General features: G+C 37.4%; 1 protein-coding gene across 1 annotated transcript in view; it reads left to right on the plus strand.

Annotated features, from left to right (window-relative positions):
* Positions 1 to 18302, plus strand: part of Cep350 (centrosomal protein 350) — a 135879-nt gene that overhangs the window by 20748 nt on the left and 96829 nt on the right. Inside the window, exons 6-7 of the mRNA XM_027417338.2 lie at positions 1428 to 2041; positions 15619 to 15732. Of these exons, the coding sequence (XP_027273139.1) occupies positions 1428 to 2041; positions 15619 to 15732 (728 nt within the window). The remainder of the gene's footprint in view (positions 1 to 1427; positions 2042 to 15618; positions 15733 to 18302) is intronic.

Raw genomic sequence — 18302 nt, forward strand, 5'->3', positions numbered from 1 at the left:
TGGCTGGAGTTATATACAGATGTGAGTTATCTGACAAGTGTGTTAGCATCTGAACTCCTGTCCTGGCCAAGAGCAGCCAGTGTTCTTAATGACTGAGCCGTCACCCAGCCCCTCCATTTTCCTTTCCCTTAAGAGATTATATGTAAGCTATCATTATTCTCTGCATGTTCTCATTTTAGACCTAAATATTTTTAACTTAGTTGTTAAAATCCTAGTGAAGATAGCAAACATAATTGCTTTTAGTCTTGGTTTTTGATGGCAGCCATAGGACTCATTTCTCAGCCCTGTTTTGTTCAATAATCAACTATTCTGAACAGGCTGTAAGGGTTTGGAGGCCATAGACCCAGATGAGAATATGAGCAAAGCTGTAGACTAGCTTTGTAGAAAAAATGCATGTGTTTATATACTCATAAAAGATAGGATTTCTATGTTGAATAAGGACCTAGTTTTAAGAGTTTCTGTGGCATTTAGGGTTTTATGTCTTTATATGTAATGGTCTAGATTAGGCTATATAGTAGAGTTGTTAATGTGAGTTACAATGTCATTTAAGCATTTTTAGTAGTCACACACTGAAGAAAATGCTAAGCTGCTATTTCAGATGTTGCAGGTCCAAACTGCTGTTACATGTAGTGGGTACTTTTTCTTCTTCATGTCTTTTTTATAGCGAGTTTTATTTGTCTTCATTAATTTCCCTTTTAATAAACTTTTTAAGAAAACTTTTAGAATAGTATGTAAATTAAAATTGGCTTTGAAGAAAAACCTCTGCTAGCATTTTTATAAACGGAGACTGTGGACTTTGTGCTGTGTCTTAGGCCCTGACCAATCTGCCTACTCGTGATGCTGATGTAGTTGAAGCTGCCACATGTGTCTCTGGTTACAAGAGGGTTAACTTGAGAACAAAGTTTTTAGGGCTTCTTGCATACTAGACCTGTTTTACCTCTTTTTTATTTTTTTAAACTTTTTGAAACAGAGTGTTAAGTTCCCAGCCTGGCTTTGAACTTGTGATCCTCCTGCCTCAGACTCTCAAGTAGCTGGGATTATGGACCTACACCATTAGGTACTGGTTTTACTGTTTTAAACTTCTAGGGAATTTTTGCTGTTGTTTGTTTTACTTCTACTATTAGCTTCAAGTTCTCCATTCAGTTTGTGTGACTGGTTTCAGTTTAACTGTTTTTTTTTTTTTTTTTTAACCTCTTACTCAGGCTCTTTTTAATGGTAAAACAAAAATTATTTGTGGTGTATGTAATGTTTTGATTCATATATACATTGTGGAATCACCAAACCAAGCTCCTTAATGTATACATCACTTCATATGCTTACTGTTATTTTGTGGTGAGACTACCTAAGATCTAACCCCTGTAGTTTTCAAGTCTACAGATTCTTTGTTATTAACTCTTAATCACAGAGCTTTTTCTTTTCTGTCACAGGGAAACCTATGGTACACCTTTCAGCTTAAGCCCCAGTCATCTGGAGTCTAAGCATGTCTATTGTGTTCATGAGGAAAAGGCTGAGAATGGGAAGCAAATAATAGACCATTGGGAAGATCGGAATATCCATTGCTGTGATTTTGAGAGCTCTCAACCATCTGTCATCGGTGATACAGTTGTTAGATTTTTAAATGATGGACCAGGAATTGATGCATTTCACAGTTCTGAATGTTTAATTAAAATGGGAGTACATGTAAGAACTGAGGAAGAATTGCCTAACAGAGCAAAAGGAAGTGAAAACACTTCAAAGCTTTCTCTTAACATGGGACACAATGTTGATCCAAAAGTGTTGCTGCTGTCTGACTCTTCTCCATCCTCTACTAGTGCCTGTAATTCCCAAAGATTAGATATTTCAAAGAGGCGACAACATGATGTTAAACTGGAAAAACTCAAGGAGCGGATTAGAAAACAGTGGGAACATTCAGAAGAAATAAATGGCCAAGTCCAGACTCTAGGTCATATTGACCATCCAGTAATGGTTGTTAATGTTGATAACTCAGTGACAACAAAAGTCAGGAAAGTGGCAACAGCACCACCTGCTCCAGCATATAAAGGTTTGTAATCAGTCTTTATATTTTTCTCTGTCTTCATGTCTTATGGTTCCCCTAGGTTGTGTGGAACAGGTTGATTACCAAATTAGCTGCATGAGAAAACTTTTTCAGGTAACAGTGAAAAATGCCAATTCTAGACCTACATCAGAAATTCTGGGGATGGGGTCCAGAATGAGATTTTCTTTGTTTGTTTTTGAGACAGAGTCTCACTGGTAGCCCTGAATGGCCTGGAACTCACTGTGTAGAACAAACAGGTTGGTCTAGAACTCACAGAGATCTATATGCCTCTGCCTCCCAAATGTTGGAATTAGAGGTGTGTGCCACCAGAATAAGAGTTTTTAACAAGTCCATTAGGGAATCTCCCCTCTTTATCTCTTTCCTTCCTCCCCTTTTCCCTTCCTCTACTCAAAGCAATCTGAGTGTAAGATGACAGCATGAGCCATGTGCTCAGCTCCTTAGGGAATTCTTAGAGGTTGAGACTCTACAAAATAGGAAATAGGATTAGTGCCATTTTTTGATAACCAAAAGAAATAATTTGCAATTAGCAAGAATTGTCTTAACAGTATGCTTGTAGTGGTGAATGCCTATAATCCCATCTCTGGAGGCTAAGGTAGGCTCTAGGTTAACTGCAGAGAGTCAGCTAGGATAAACTACACAGCTCAGTAGTAGATAGCTTGTCTAGCATACTAAAGTCCCTGGGTTTAATTCTTAATATTAGAAAAGCAGTGACAAAAACCCTATTTAAAAGACAAACCAGTCAATTCAATTCCCATTAGACATAGGACAGATAATGTTTTGTCATTGACATGGATCTTGTTTTAACTTTTGATTTTTTTGTTTGTTTGTTTGTTTGTTTTTTGAGACAGGGTTTCTCTGTAGCTTTGGAGCCTATCCTGGCACTGGCTCTGTAGACCAGGCTGGCCTCAAACTCACAGAGATCCGCCTGCCTCTGCCTCCCAAGTGCTGGGATTAAAGATGTGCACCACCAACGCCCCCCGGCTCTTCTGGTATTTTTTAAATTTATTTTTATTTCTACTTTATGAGTGTTTTGCCTGCATGTATGTCTGTGTACTACATGGGTACTTTGAAAGAATGGCCGGTGCACTTCATTGTGTCATTTCTTTATCCCTGGGGTTTCTGTTTTTATGTACATGTCCCTTAGGTTATTTTTCACAGGGCCATGTATGTAACAAAGGGTTGATTTATTGATTTATTAGAGTTTTGTCATTAAATCTTCCACTGTAACCTTTCTTTTTAAGATCAGAATAATTGTATAATTATTTATTAAGTGTGTGTGTGGTGTGGTGTGGTGTGTGTGATGTGTTTTCTTTGTGTGAGAGAGTGTGTGTGTATGTGAAAAAGAGAGAGGGAGGGAGAAAGAGAGAGAGAGAGAGGTTTCAGGAATAGGTTCTTTCTTGCCCCTGGATGTTGAACTTATGTCAGGCTTGATGACAAAAGATTTTACCCAATGAGCCATCTTCTCTCCTCAACCCTCTGCCTTTTCTTTTCTGCATACTTTTTCAAGTTCAGTTTTTATAGACAAATTTAGGCAGATCAAAATATTGTTAAGAGCTGTTTCTTTTAAAAAATTTTAGTTATTAAGAAATTAAGACAGTTTTGCACTAATTAGTTTGTTCTTTATTTCTTTACTAAATTTATTTTTTTTTTCTGACAGATTTTATAATGTTTTTCTAATCCTAAGAAGTCCTTAGTCAGTTTTTCTCTGGAACAATTTTAGCAGTATCAATTTTGTGTTGCTTGCTATGTTTTGTTAGTGATACCTTTTGTAAATTAAATATAGATCATTTGTGTTTCATTCTAGTTACTCTGTGATAAACTTGTGACCAAATTCACTTTAGAATACTTAAGGATGCTCTTGTCTAAAAATGTTCTGATGTATTAATAAAATGGTTTTTTTATCTTCTAGCCAAATGTATATCCGATCCACATTGTTGGCAGAGCAATAGCAAATGGTGGAGACAAAATATTCTGCTTGGTTTTGAAGAAGTGATTGCCCCAAATCCTTGCTATACCATATCAGACCCTCTAAAGCAGTCTATATTTCATGTTTTTTTATTCTTTTTTTTTATTTAGAGAATACTTTATTAGTTTTTGTAATCAAACCCACATAGATAAGACCTTATATATTTAACACAGTTAACACAGTTTTTTTTTTTAAGAATAAAAAAAACAAAAAAGAAATCAAAGTTCTAAGATACCAAAGGTTATTTCACTAAAAGAAACTTAAGATGTCTTATTTGGAGTCATATTTAACTTAATACTTTACTTAGAAGTTACTAATCCTAAAAGTAAAAATCTTAAATGTTAGCTATTTTAAAGTTGGTCATTGGGTTTCCTTTTTATGATAGCTTTTTAAAAAGTGCTTGTTTTCATATTAGAAGATTTTATAATTTTAGAGGGGTTATTTTGATAACATAGTGGACATTTAAAAATTGTTACAGAATATAGTTTGATATTCTGATTAATGGATTTATTTTTTACAATAGCAAAGTAGTTTTTATACAGTGTAAATTAAATGGACTTCATCACATTGTATTCTAAAGTGATATTTGCTTGAAACAAAATAAATTCACTTGGTTGACAGTTCTAAGGATTTAAAGTATATACTTTGAAAAGTTTTATTATTCTTGTGTTCTAACCATTTGGTTCCATTTTTGGAAGTTACTTGTGTATGGGACAGTTTATACATAGCAAGCAATTGATGCTTGTGCTTATTTATTTTTTATATAATTTTTATCATACTGAACCAATTCTGCATGTTGATGGAGCTTTTGTTTTTTTTCTGTTACATGTTCTACCTCCCTGTTTCTTTCCTTATGTTAGGTCTTCAACTCAAAGCTTTGTTTTTGTTAGTAGTTGCTTTTGTTTGGTTGTGCTTTAAAAAAAAAAAGGATCGAGGCAGAATTGTAAGTGTGAGGTCAGCTTTGAATTACATAGTGAGACTCTGTATCCAAAAATAAAATCCCAAAGACATGGTAATTATTTCATGAAACTCAAATGGTATGTGTGTAAGATGATTCTTGCTCACATTGCACTTAATGCTGGCCTGTCTTTTCTTTGTGGTGTAAAGGTCAGTGAAGGGAAAGAGCCGAACTTGGTCATGAACATAAAGAAGTATAATTTTTACTTTTGTAAGTGTGTGTGTGTGTGTGTGTGTGTGTGAGCACACACGCACGTGCGAGCAAGCACTTGCTTACGTGCATGCCAGTGGAGGCCAGAGGTGTCAAATACACTGTAGACAGAGTTACAGGCAGTTGTGAACTGTCTGTTATGGGTGCTGCTGGAATCTCAACGGGGGCCTTTTTCAAGAGCAGTATGTACTTTTAACCACTGAGCCATCTTTTTAGCCCCAGGAATTTTAAAAACAATTCTATTCAGAAAATTGAATAAGCAGAAGAAAAGGAGTTAATGATTTGGGGACTAAGAACATATTGCTATTGAAATCTTAACATATAGGAAGATGCAGATACAAAAAAGGGCTTCTAAAGAGAGAAGTGTTTCCTAAAGAGAATGAAAACTATATCAAAAACCCAAAATCTGAAATATGCTAAGCATTGATAGAACATTGTAAGTGGGAAGTTCCACTCCTGACCTCATGTGGCAGGTCACAGTCAAAACACAGGTGCACAATATTGTTTAATCAGATTCCCAAGGGATTAAAATCCCAGCTATGCCCCATTAGCTCAGATATATCTTTACTATGCATGTCCATTGTGCTCACAGGGATAATGAAACAATGTATGTGTGATCACATAGCAGATGACTTTCCTCATCATGTCCCACAAAGGGTTTGGGAGCATTTCTTACTTTTTGCTTATTTTCTGCTCTATGGTGTAAAGATACTGCTGGGAATGTCAAAAAGGGCCACAGACACCCTTATTGGTAACAGTTAAAATAAAAGAGAAAATACTTAGGTTTATCAAGAGTGTGAAAGTCAAAGAATTCTAAGTGGGAAACATCCAACAGAAGGGAACGGGCTGGAGTGACCACCAGATGTGACTGAGGAACAAGATAACCTGGTGTAGTTCTGTCATGAAAGTGATGACCAGTAGTTTATGAAAAAGAAAAGTAGACTATAGAGCTAAAGATGAATATCTTATCTTTAAGAGGAGATCTGTCTGCATTGCAGTAACATAAACCATTGAATGGCATGCTATTGTGAAACCTGTGGAGACCTACCATAATGAACTGAACTAGAAAGGAACTGTGACAGTAGAAAAGTTTAAGAAAAAGCAGAGGATCAGCTGGGTGTTGGTGGCACATGACTTTAATCCCAGCACCTGGGAGGCAGAGGCAGGCGGGTGGATCTCTGTGAGTTGGAGACCAGCCTGGCCTATAAGAGCTAGTTCCAGGACAGGCTCCAAAACAATTCAGAGAAAATCAGTGCTTGTACCAAGTTTGACTCTAGCTTACTGTTCACATTGATTAAATTCTATAAGTATTTATTGGCTCCCAATTTTTTGGTAAAAAAGCAGAGGATCATGATTATGGTTATTTTTGGATTCATGGTGAAAAAGCATCTGCGATTGCAAAGCCAGAGAGAAATGCAGTACTAGTTTACCAAAGTTGTTGCAGATAAAAATCAAAAATACTCATGACAAATTACTGTTTTGTGGTACTACCCCGGGGAAGATGTTAACTATAGCTGAGAAGATAGTCCCCGAGGGAGTTAAGGATGCCAAGGACAGAGTGGCTGCTGAGATGTGTTAATGCAGCAGGCACATGAGTCGTAAAACTCTCTGTGATAGTGAAAGCATTCACCTTCTCTGTTTTAAAGGGGATGATTTCTTACCAGTCTCTTGTGCTAATACAAAGTTAGACCATAGACAGCTTCTTTAAATTGGTTTCACTGGCACAGGTACTAGCAGCTCACCCTCACTGCTAGGGAGCTGGCCTGAATACGGATGACAGGATTGTGTTATCCTTGACAACTGTTCTGCTCTTCTTCCAGCAGAAATTCCTATTAGAATATTATGTATGGGCTTGCAGAACGTGTAGCACAATGCTAAAACACTTAACTGCTGTTTGTAAGGTTCTAGGTTTAGTCCTCAGCAGCAGAGAGAAATGAAAAACAAAACAGTCCCCCAAAACCAAAAATAATATTTATGCAATTTATCACTAAAGTGTACCTTTATTAATTAAGCCCCGTGTTCAGGACTTCCTTATGTTGGTAAAAATCACTATAAAAACACTTACTATTTCAAAATTATTTTAAACATTTATTTAATTGTGTTTGCATATGCATTTGTTGGCATACTCATGTCACAACGTATGTCTCCATGTCAGAGGACAAATTGTTGGAGTTGGTTCTCTCCTATCCCCATGTGGGTTCAGGGGATCGACCTCAGGTTTTCAGGTTTGGAAAGCAAATGCCTTTACCTGTGGAGCCATCTTAGACCCCAAAACACTCTTGAAAGCATCTAACAGTGGGAACAGAGATGCAAATGTGGAAGGGTTTCTACATGAGTTTAACAAATGAGTTAATGTTCTGAAGATGCTGTGTGTACTTGTACCATTGGTTGAAACATGTGACTAAGGTCACAAATAAGCATGTCTGGCACAAACTTCTGGCCTGCAATTCCATATTTAGTTATGATAATAAGGTGGTCAGTTTCTCTCAAGTGAAAAAAGAAACAAGACTTCTGGCCTTAGATATGTGAAACATGCCTTTAGAAGGGGATTTAGAGAAATTACTATATTGATATTTAAGCTACAGTTTGTTGACCAGTGATAAAAAAAATTGAAGTAGTTCTGAACCGAGGTGATAATGGTGGTGGTGATGGTGATGATGGTAATGTTAACACTAGAAAAGATGACACAGGGAACATTTTGATTAGTTGAAGGACTTAAAGCAGTGCATATTCACAGCAGAACAAAAATCTTGGTTTATAAAATTAAAGAGCAACTTTTAAGACCAACGCTTGTAAATGAGGTCAGTAACTCTAGAGGAAACATTAAAAAGCCATCATTAGCAGATCTACTTCCTAGTCCTCCAGCTGCCTCTGGAATTTCTTCTTTTTTCAAATCTCCCCCCCCTTTTTTAGCCCCCTTGCTTTTATTGAAAATATATTATTTTCTCACACAGCATATCCTGATTATAGTTTCCCTTCTTTCTGCTCCTCCAAGTTCGTTTGCATCTCCCCTACCCTCTGGATCCAATCCTTTCTGTCTCTCAGAAAAGAACAGGCTTCTAAGAGATAACAACCAAACACGATAAAATAAAAGATAAAAGGAAATCATCATATCGAGCCTGGACAAGGCAGTCCAACAGAAGGAAATGAACCCCAAGTCGACCCTGTGCTTGCTGCTTCCGTCTATGTGAGTTCATATGAGCCTTGCTGAGTTGATTCAGAGGGAGTTGTTTTCCCTGTTTCCATCTCCTCTGGATTTTACACTCTTTCTGCCTCTGCTGTGGGGTTCCCTAAGCTCTGAGGGAAAGGATTTGATGGAGACATCCTGTTTAGAGCTGTGTCCCAAGGACTCTCTTTGTCCAAGTAATGTCTGCCTGTGGGTCCCCTCTACTGCTGGAAGAAGCTTCTCTGATGATAACTGAATAAGGCACCGATCTATGAGTATAGCAGAATATCACTAGGAGTCATTTTATTAATGTTTTCTTTTTCCCCAAAGACAAGTAGTGTTTGGTTTTATGCTAGATCTCTGGACTATTTCATCTCTGGTTCTTGATTACTCAAGCAGTGTTGGGTGTGGTTTCCATCTTGTGGAGTGAGCCTTAAGTCAAATCAGACATTGGTTGGCTACTCCCACAAGTTCTGTGCTATCATTGCCCTTGCAAGGCAGGTCAAAGGTTTTGTAGCTGGGTTGGTGTTTATCTTTCTCTTGGTAGCCTGCAACACACCAATGGCATTAGAATGTAGTGGTGAAGGCTCCCTGTAGGCACCAGCTTGACTTCTCCTTGTTCAATGTTGTGTGGTTGTTGTGCTCAGTAATGGGGCCCTCTCTGCTATCAGTTTGCAGAATAACCATTGTCTTAGCAACACCCTGAGTTGTTTGGGGGTTTTCACGGGACTCCCCAGTTGGCCAACAACTCAATTGGATGCAATACAGTCCCAGTACTGGAAGCCTTGTTTGGTGACAACAGATGGCCAGTTGGTACTGTCTCCCTCATTATTAGGAGACCTCATTAAGATCACCTTCATAGATTTTAGGATGTTTCCACTGTGCTAGGTTTTTGTATCCTCCCTCAAATGTTCCTCAGTTCTAGCTGTCTCTTCCTGCATTCCCTCCCTCAACCCTTTCTCCTCTCTCCTTTCTTACCTGATCCTCCAGTTCCTGTCCCTACCTGCCCCCAATGCACCTGTAAAATCTATTTCCCCCTCCTAGAGAGACCATGTGTCCCCCTAGTCCCTTCCTCTATACCTAACCTTTCTGGGTCTACAGATTGTAGGTTGGTTATCATTTATTTAATTGCTAATATTCAAATAATAAGTGAATACATACCATATTTATCTTTCTGGGTCTGGGTTACCTCACACAGACAGAATGACCTCTTCTAGTTTTATTTACCTTCAAGTTTCATGATGTCTTTTTTTTTTTTTTTTACCAGTGAGTAATACTCCATTGTGTAAATGTACCATATTTTCATAATCCATTCTACTGTTGATTACAAATAGAGCAACAATGGATATGATTGAGCAAATGTTCTTGTGGTAGGATGAAGTGTCCTTTGGGTATATGCCCAAGAGTGGTATAGCTGGATCTTGAGGTAGATCTATTTTTAACTCCCTGAAAAACTGCCCAACTGATTTCCATAGTGACTGTACAAGTTTGCACTCCCATCAACAGGGGAGGAGCGTTCTCCTTCCGTCACATCCTCACCGGCATGAGCCATTCTAACGTGGAATCTCAAAGTAGTTTTGATTTTCATTTCCCTAATAGCATAAGGATGTTGAGCATTTCTCTAAATGTTTCTCAGCCATTTGAGTTTCCTTTATTGAGAATTCTCAGTACCCCATTTTGAAATTGGATTTTTTTTTTATATCTAGTTTTCTTCAGTTCTTTATATATTTTGGATATTAGTCCTCTATTGGATGTGGAGTTGCTAAAAATCTTTTCCCATTCTGTAGGCTGCTGCTTTGTCCAAATGACCATGTCCTTTGCCTTACAGAAGCTTTTCAGTTTCAGGAGGTTCCACTTACTAATTGTTGATGTTAGTGCCTGTGCTATCAGTGTTCTCTTCAGGAAGTCATCTCTTGTGCCAGTGAGCTCAAGGCTATTCCCCACTTTCTCTTCTGTCAGATCCAGTGTATTGGGTGTTATGTTGATCCATTTAGTGTTGAGTTTTGTGCAGGGTGATAGATATGGATCTATTTGTATTCTTCTACATGCTTACATCCAGTTTGATCAGCTCCCATTTGTTGAAGATGCTGTCTTTTTTCCCAGTGTGTATTTCTGACTTTTTTTAAAATAAAAAATGAGTATCCACAGAATGTGAATTTATCTTTGGGTCTTCAGTTTGATCAACATGTCTTTTTATGCCATTACCATGTAGTTTTTTTTTTTTTTTTTTTTTTTATCATTATAGCTCTGTAGTAAACTTGAAATCAGGGATGATGATACCTTTAGCAGTTCTTTTATTGTTCCGGGTTGTTTTAACTATCCTGAATTTTTGTGTTTCCATATAAAGTTGAGAATTGCCCTTCCAAGGTTTGTGAAGAATTGTGTTGGAATTTTGATGGGAATTGCATTGAATCTGTGGATTTTGGTAGGATGACCATTTTTATTTACTATGTTAATCCCACTGATCCACGAGCATGGGAGATCTTTCCATTATCATCTTCGATGTCTTTCTTCAAAGACTTGAAATTGTAATCATATAAGTCTTTCACTTGGTTGGTCAGAGTTACCCTCTGAAATTTTATATTATTTGAAGCTATTGTGAAAGGTGTTGTTTCCTTGATTTCTTTCTGAGTACATTTGTCATTTATATATAGGAAGGCTACTGATTTTTGTGAGTTAATCTTGTATCCAGCTACTTTGCTGAAAGTGTTTATAGGAGTTCCTCCATGAAAATTTTAGGGTCACTATGTATGTTATCATATCATCTGCAAATAGCAATATTTTGATTTCTTACTTTCCAATTTGTATTCCCTTAATCGCCTTCAGTTGTCTTATTATACTAGCTAATACTTTTAAGTACTATATTAGAGAAGTATGAACAGACTGGACAACCCTATCTTATTCCTGATTTTAGTGGAATTACTTTGAGTTTCTCTCTATTTAATTTGATGTTGGTTATAGGCTTGCTGTAAACTGCCTTTGTTATGTTTAGGTATGTTCTTTATATCCCTAATCTCTCCAGAACTTTTATCATGAAGGGTTGGATTTTTTTCAAAGGATTTTTCTGCATCTAATGAAATGACCATGTGGGTTTTTTTTCTTTCAATTTGTTTATATGATAGATTGCATTTATTGATTTATATATCGAACCATCCCTACATCTCTGGGATGAAGTCTACTTTATGGTTGGATGATCTTTGTGATGTGTTCTTGGATTTGGTTTGCAAGTATTTTATTGAGTATTTTTGCATTTTACATCTATGTTCATAAGGGAAATTGGTCTGTAATTCTCTTTGTTGGGTCCTTATGTGGTTTGGGTATCAGGGTAACTGTGCCCTTGTAAATCCTTCTGTTTCTATTTTGTGGAATGATTTGAGGAGTATTGTCATTAACTCTTCTTTGGAAGTCTGGTAGAATTTTACACTAAAACCATCTGGCCCTGGACTTTTGTTGATTGGGAGACTTTATTGACTGCTTCTATTTCATTAGCAGTTGTAGGTCTGCTTAAATTGCTTACCTGATCCTGATTTAACTTTGGTAAGTGATACCTATCTAGAAAATTATCTTTTTTTTTTTTTTTAAGATTTTCCATTTTGGTAGAGTACAGGTTTCTAAAGTATGACTGTGTGATTCTCTGGATTTCCTCAGTGTCTGTTTTTATATCCCCCCCTTTTTGTTCCTTATTTTGTTCATTTGGATACTCTCCTTTCACCTTTTAGTTAGTTTAGCTAAAGGTTTGTTTATCTTTTTTTTTTCTCAAAAGAATCAAGTCTTTGTTTTATTGATTCTTTGTATTGTTCTTTGTTTCTATTTACTGATTTCAGCCCTGAGTTTGATTATTTCTTGCTGTCTACTCCTCCTGGGCGTGATTACTTCTTTTTGTTCTAGAGCTTTCAGGTGTGCTGTTAGTTGCTAGTATGAGATTGCTCCAGGTTTTTTTTTTTTTTTAAATGTAGGCACTTAGTGCTTTGAACTTGCCTCTTAGAACCACTTTCATTGTGTCCCAGAAGTTTGGGTATGCTGGAGTTGGCTGGAATAGAGCAACAGGTGAGAAAAAGGAGGGTAGGAGGGGAAGGTCTATGGGATCTCCTGGAGATGAGGGCAGAGGGGAAGGAAGGCTGCAGCAGGTGTTCTGTTGCAGTGCTAGAGATGAGACTGGGGGATAGGGTTTGGAGGAGAGGGGAGTGGTGAAGGTCTTCAGTTGGCTTACCTGTTTCCCTGTTCACACAGAATGTCTGCTGATTTTGGATGCTGGGATACTGGGATGAGTTGGGGGAAGAAAAATGGGGGCCGAGAATCCCTGTGATCTCTTGGTGATGATCAGAGAGGAAAGGGAGACTACACAGCAGGTTCCCTGCTACAGAGCTGGGGATGAGACTAGGGGCACTGGACCTCAGGAGCAGGAGAAGTATTGATGGGCCTTCAGCCTTTGTTGTCCTGTTAGGATTGGCTCTTGGTTTGGAAATTCTTCTAACTAGAAAAGGAAATGCAATTTGTGGGAACTTCTCAGTCCAAACACAGCATTGTGTGTGTCCTGAAAGCTGCCATCAGGTTTGCTGTTTCTGTTGTTTAAAGCAGCTGACGTCTAGAGATACTTTGAATGAGTTTGTCTCTGTATTTGTGCAATGTAACATTTTTCACTGTTAGGTGAGTATGTGGGAATAAGGAAGAAAATGATTGCCATTAGGTAACATTTGAATTCAGTCAGGAGTGATATTAATGTCAAACAACCATAGATTGATCACAAGGGTGGCAGAAATAGTGACCGATACCCTTGTTTTCTGATTTCAATACATAAAAACGTTGTTTTGTACACAATATTGTTAAAATATGTATAAACTTGCATTCAGCCCATATGTGTAAAGAATGCACACATTACATTTAAGCTGTGTCATATCTGTGTGTGTGCACATATTCCTAAATCCCCAAAATTCCCAAATCTGAAACAAATAAACAACAAAAAAATCCCCAGCAAAACAAAACAACAACAGCAACAACAACAACAAAACTATCAGGTATTCTCTACCTTTATGTTTAATATATGTAAATTGCTTGTACCAAGTTTGACTCTAGCTTACTGTTCACATTGATTAAATTCTATAAGTATTTATTGGCTCCCAATTTTTTGGTAAGTAGAACAGTCCTAGAACTGATCATGGCAGCATATGCCTATAATTTCAGCACTTGGGATACTGAGGCAGGAGAATCACATGTTGTCGACCAACATGGACTACATAATATGACTGTATTTGAACAAAACAAAACCCTTACTCTTTGGTTATTATCCACATTATTTTATTATTTTGCAAAAATAAACACTCAGAACTCAGTATATTTCTCTTTTCTTCAAGACAGGGCCTCACTATGTACTGTGTATGTGGACCAGAACTCACAGAGAAATATATTAGTATATTTCATTTCTTCTCTCTCTCTCTCTCTCTCTCTTTCTCTCTCTCTCTCTCTATCTATCTATCTCTATCTCTATCTCTATCTCTCTCTCAACACAGAGTTTCTTTGTGTAGCCCTGGCTATCCTGGAACTAGCTTTGTAAACCAGGTTGGCTTTTAACTCACATTTATCTATCTGCCTGCCTCTGCTGGGATTAAAGGCATGTACCACCACTGCCAGGTGAGAAGTTTATTTCTTTTTTTATTTTTGTTTCTCAAGACAGGGTTTCTCTGTAGCTTTGGTGCCTGTCCTGGAACTCACTTTGTAGACCATGCTGGCCTTGAACTCACAGAGATCCATCTGCCTCTGCCTCCCAAAGGCATGTCCCACCACCACCTGGTGAGGAGTGTATTTAAGTAGTGATAGATTTGGAGTGACAAATCAGGATGCTAATTTCTAGGAAGTAGCACATATGTAATGTTTCTTAAGATACTGACTATGTGTTACTTTGGGACCATTTTACCAATACGAATAGCAGTTTATTCGTTTTGTATAGAGGCAAAAATAGATAATAATAATAAGCAATGCCCATCTTCAAAGACAGAGGGCAGTGTTCTTTGTCTCTCATCCTAAGAAAGGGTAGTTTGTGTCTCTGAAACCCACAATTTGGTTGCTGCTTTTAAATTAGTGTATACTTACTGTTCTTAAATATGCATATGGTATAATTTAGACACACTTATTCCTAGTGGTTGACATTCTTATATTATTTAATTTTTTGAGTCTCCATTTCTAGTGTCTTTGAATATATGCTGTTTCATCTCACTGAAGTCTGCTTTTTCCCAACTGGTATTCATCAGTATATTATGTAGTAGAAATTATACATTCTTCTTCTAAAAAATATAAAGTTAATTTTATGTTATAGGAATTATGACATTAATCATCACAGAAACACAAATCAAACTACAATAAGATGCTTCTGTATAGCTCCATTAGAGTGGCTTTAATGAAAAAGATAGACAACAGTAAGTATCAGCATGAATATGGAGAAATTAAAGCCTGTGTGTACTGCTGTTGAGAATAAAGAATGGTGCCACTTCTTTAGAAAATAAGTTAGTAGTTCTTACAGTTATATTACCATGACCCAGCAACTGACTCCTATATGCAATACCCATTGAAAGCATTTCCACAAAACTTATACAAGATTGTTTATGGCAGCATTATTGATAGTAGAAACAGCCCATGTGACTATTAGCCAGTATATGAATAGGTAAAAATGTCATGCTTATTCAAGGAAATATCAGCTGGCATTAAAAAGCCATGATACAAGATGTTAGAGCCTTGAAAAATTACAAAGTCAAATAGGCTAACATAAATGACCATGTGTTGAATGATTCCATTTATACAAAATATTTAGAATAGGCAAATCCATCAAGATAGAAAGTAGATGAGTAGTTACCAGGGGGGGTGGACAGGTCTGAGGGGTGGTGATTGATAAAAGGGATAGAGTTTCTTTTCTCAGTGATGAAATATTCCTGAATTATGTAACAGTGGTAGTAATGAAACTTAGAATATATCTTAAAACACCTAATTGTATACATAGGAGTGGATTTTGGGATTGGTGAGATGGCTGGGATTGGTGAGACTGCTCACTAACCTGATGACCTGGTGTGACCTCGGGATCCAAAAGGTGGCAAGAGAGAAACAATTTTGCCCTCTGATCTCCACAGTCATGCTGTGGCATGATGAATGCTCCCAGCCCCCAAATAAAATGTAAATTAAAAAAATTGTACAGAGTGAATTTTATGTTATTTTAACTATATCTGACTTCAAAATAAAACCAATCTTTTTAAGCATCTTCTGTTGGTGTGTATCAGGTTTCAATCCTTCAGAAACCAAGATTCGAACACCCGATGGAAAAGTGTGGCAAGAGGCTGAGTTTCAAAGCATGAGCAGAGAGCTGTACCGGGACTTAGCACTGCAGCTTGCAGGTGAGAGCTGATCTTTCTATGTCCTGCTTATTTTGTTATGCATGCCGTAACTTATAGAATTGAACATGAAACTTTCCCTAAACCTGTGGTGTTGCTCTTCCCTAAGTGTATTGTATATCAGAGCAGTAGTGGTTTACGTCATGAGACCCTCTTAGCCTTCTGGCTCTCCTCCAGGGATAAAATTAGCTCCCATGGCTAATGGTACAGAAACTAGGTCACTTTTAAACTGGGGGACTTTTAAAGTCAGGACAGACTGATTTTTAGGAAACAGAGTTTAGTTGTGGCTTACTGAGGTCTTTAAAGTGGCCAGTAATTGTAGTCAGCATATGCAGAAATCAAGTAAGTACTATGGGAAGGGAATGCATGTTAATTATAACTAAAAGGAACCTGTGGACGACTGAAGAAATAGGAAGGTGAAAATAGTGATGTTGCCACTTTCTGAGCTTATAGTGAGGCACTAGGGGAGATGCTGGTGCTTCATGTTCTTTTTTTGTTTGTTTGCTTTTTAATAGTTGAGGAATTGAAAGCTGAAACATTTATTTTTTTTCCAGGATTGCATAAAGAAATTAAAGTCAAGATTAAAAATCAACCCAGTTTAATTCCAAAACCTGACAGCTTTCTTTTTTTCTTTTTTTTGTTTTGTTTTCGAGACAGGGTTTCTCTGTGTAGCTTTGGAGCCTATCCTGGCACTCACTCTGAGACCAGGCTGGCCTCTAACTCACAGAGATCCGCCTGCTTCTGCCTCCTGAGTGCTGGGGTTAAAGGCATGCGCCACCAACGCCTGGCCAAAACCTGACAGTTTTCTAATAAGCCCCCAGAAAGATTTTGCTAATCTTTTTTTTTGCGTGTGTGGCATTAAGTGTCCAGTTCTGTTTTCCTCATTTTGCTAAACACTGTGTTCAGAATACTTTTCTCATGTGGAAAGAACATATAATGTGGTAATTTTGAGCAAATATTTTAGAGTCAACTTAAAGGGCTTTGCTATTTATTAACTATATATATGAGGTTGTGCCACATAACCTTTCATTGGTTTCCTCATCTTATAAAGAAGTGACAATAACTACACATCATGGGACAGTATCATAGCCTGGGTGAATATGTCAGAGACTACTAAAGAAGTTATACTCTACCCTTTCTTTTAATGGTGGGTAAACCAACCTTTCTCTACCTGTGTTTTTGTTACATTTGCCCTTGTGTGTGTAAGTATATTACCCATCTTGCTTTCATTCTTTTGTATCAAATTTTCCTTCTCTTCGAGGTCATGCTTACTGACACACTGTTTAACATATTATGTCATAGCATGTAGATCATGATAGAATGAATACTTCTGGCTTTTTCTCCAGTGACTGCCCTGTTTCTCCCTTTTGTTGAGAGCAAAGCTGCAAGTTTCCTTATACTAATGGTCTCTGATTTGTCTTCTACATACACACACACACACACACACACACACACACACACACACACACAGAGAGAGAGAGAGAGAGAGAGAGAGAGAGAGAGAGAGAGAGAGAGAGAGAGAGAGATTTTTTGGTTTGGGGTTTTGCTGTTATTGCAATCATTAATGACATTTACTTGGCCATATGCATTATTTAATGTTCATTATCATCTTCATTTGCTCAGCAGCATTTGACAACATTAGCTACCTCTTCCTTGAAATCCTTCATTTGGCTTGCTAGAAGCATTGTTTTCTCTTAAATTGACCTATTCCTTTTTCTTTTCTTCTATTTTACCCTACCCTGCCATCTTCCCTCCCTTCTTGTTTATTTATCCAAAAAACCTACTAGGAAAACGTATGTACTCTTAATACCTGAGTTAGTTCTCTTGCAAATATTCCCACATCTATGTGTCTAGTTGAGACTTGCTGAATTCAAACTCTTGTCAACCTTCTAACTATACCCTCCCTTGAATATGTTATAGATATCTCAAACTTAATGTCTGAAATTTAGATTACTCAATGTGGTTGTGACACATCATCACTTAACCTTGCTACTCCAGTTGTTACTCTATATCAGCTACTGTCTGAGCAACAGATATTTCATGCCCCCCCATTTCTTTTATATTTCCTATTCTGTCATATAAATTATATCTATGACATAACCACCTCCACTGCCTTTGTCACTGTTACCTCAATCAAGGCACCACCAGTTTGTCTGTCCCCTGAGTTCTCCAAGTCCTGTCTTAACTGTTTTCCTGACTGCTGGCTCTTTTAATGAGACTGTCAGCATAAGCGTGTTAAAGTCTTGTTTAAGTTGTGTCACTCCTTGGCTCAGAATGTTCCACAAACATCCCGTTTTACTGATGAGAAAACAGGGAAGCCTGGAGAACCTTTGACCTCATCTGGCTCTTGCCAGTATCTCCAGCCCTGGTGTCCAGTGTTCCCCTCCCTGTTCATTCATTCACACTAGACTCCTGCTCTGTCTACAAAGCAGAGCCCTATGTGTATTTTAAATTACATTATTCATATCTATAATTCAGAACTTTGATTTAGAATTTCTGTGGTTAGTACATTTACACTTTGTAAAGTTTTTCTGTTGAAATTTTTAAATAAAATGGAATTTAAGAAAATGCTC

Source organism: Cricetulus griseus, chromosome 5 (genome assembly GCF_003668045.3).
Source record: "Cricetulus griseus strain 17A/GY chromosome 5, alternate assembly CriGri-PICRH-1.0, whole genome shotgun sequence".
Taxonomy (NCBI): domain Eukaryota; kingdom Metazoa; phylum Chordata; class Mammalia; order Rodentia; family Cricetidae; genus Cricetulus; species Cricetulus griseus.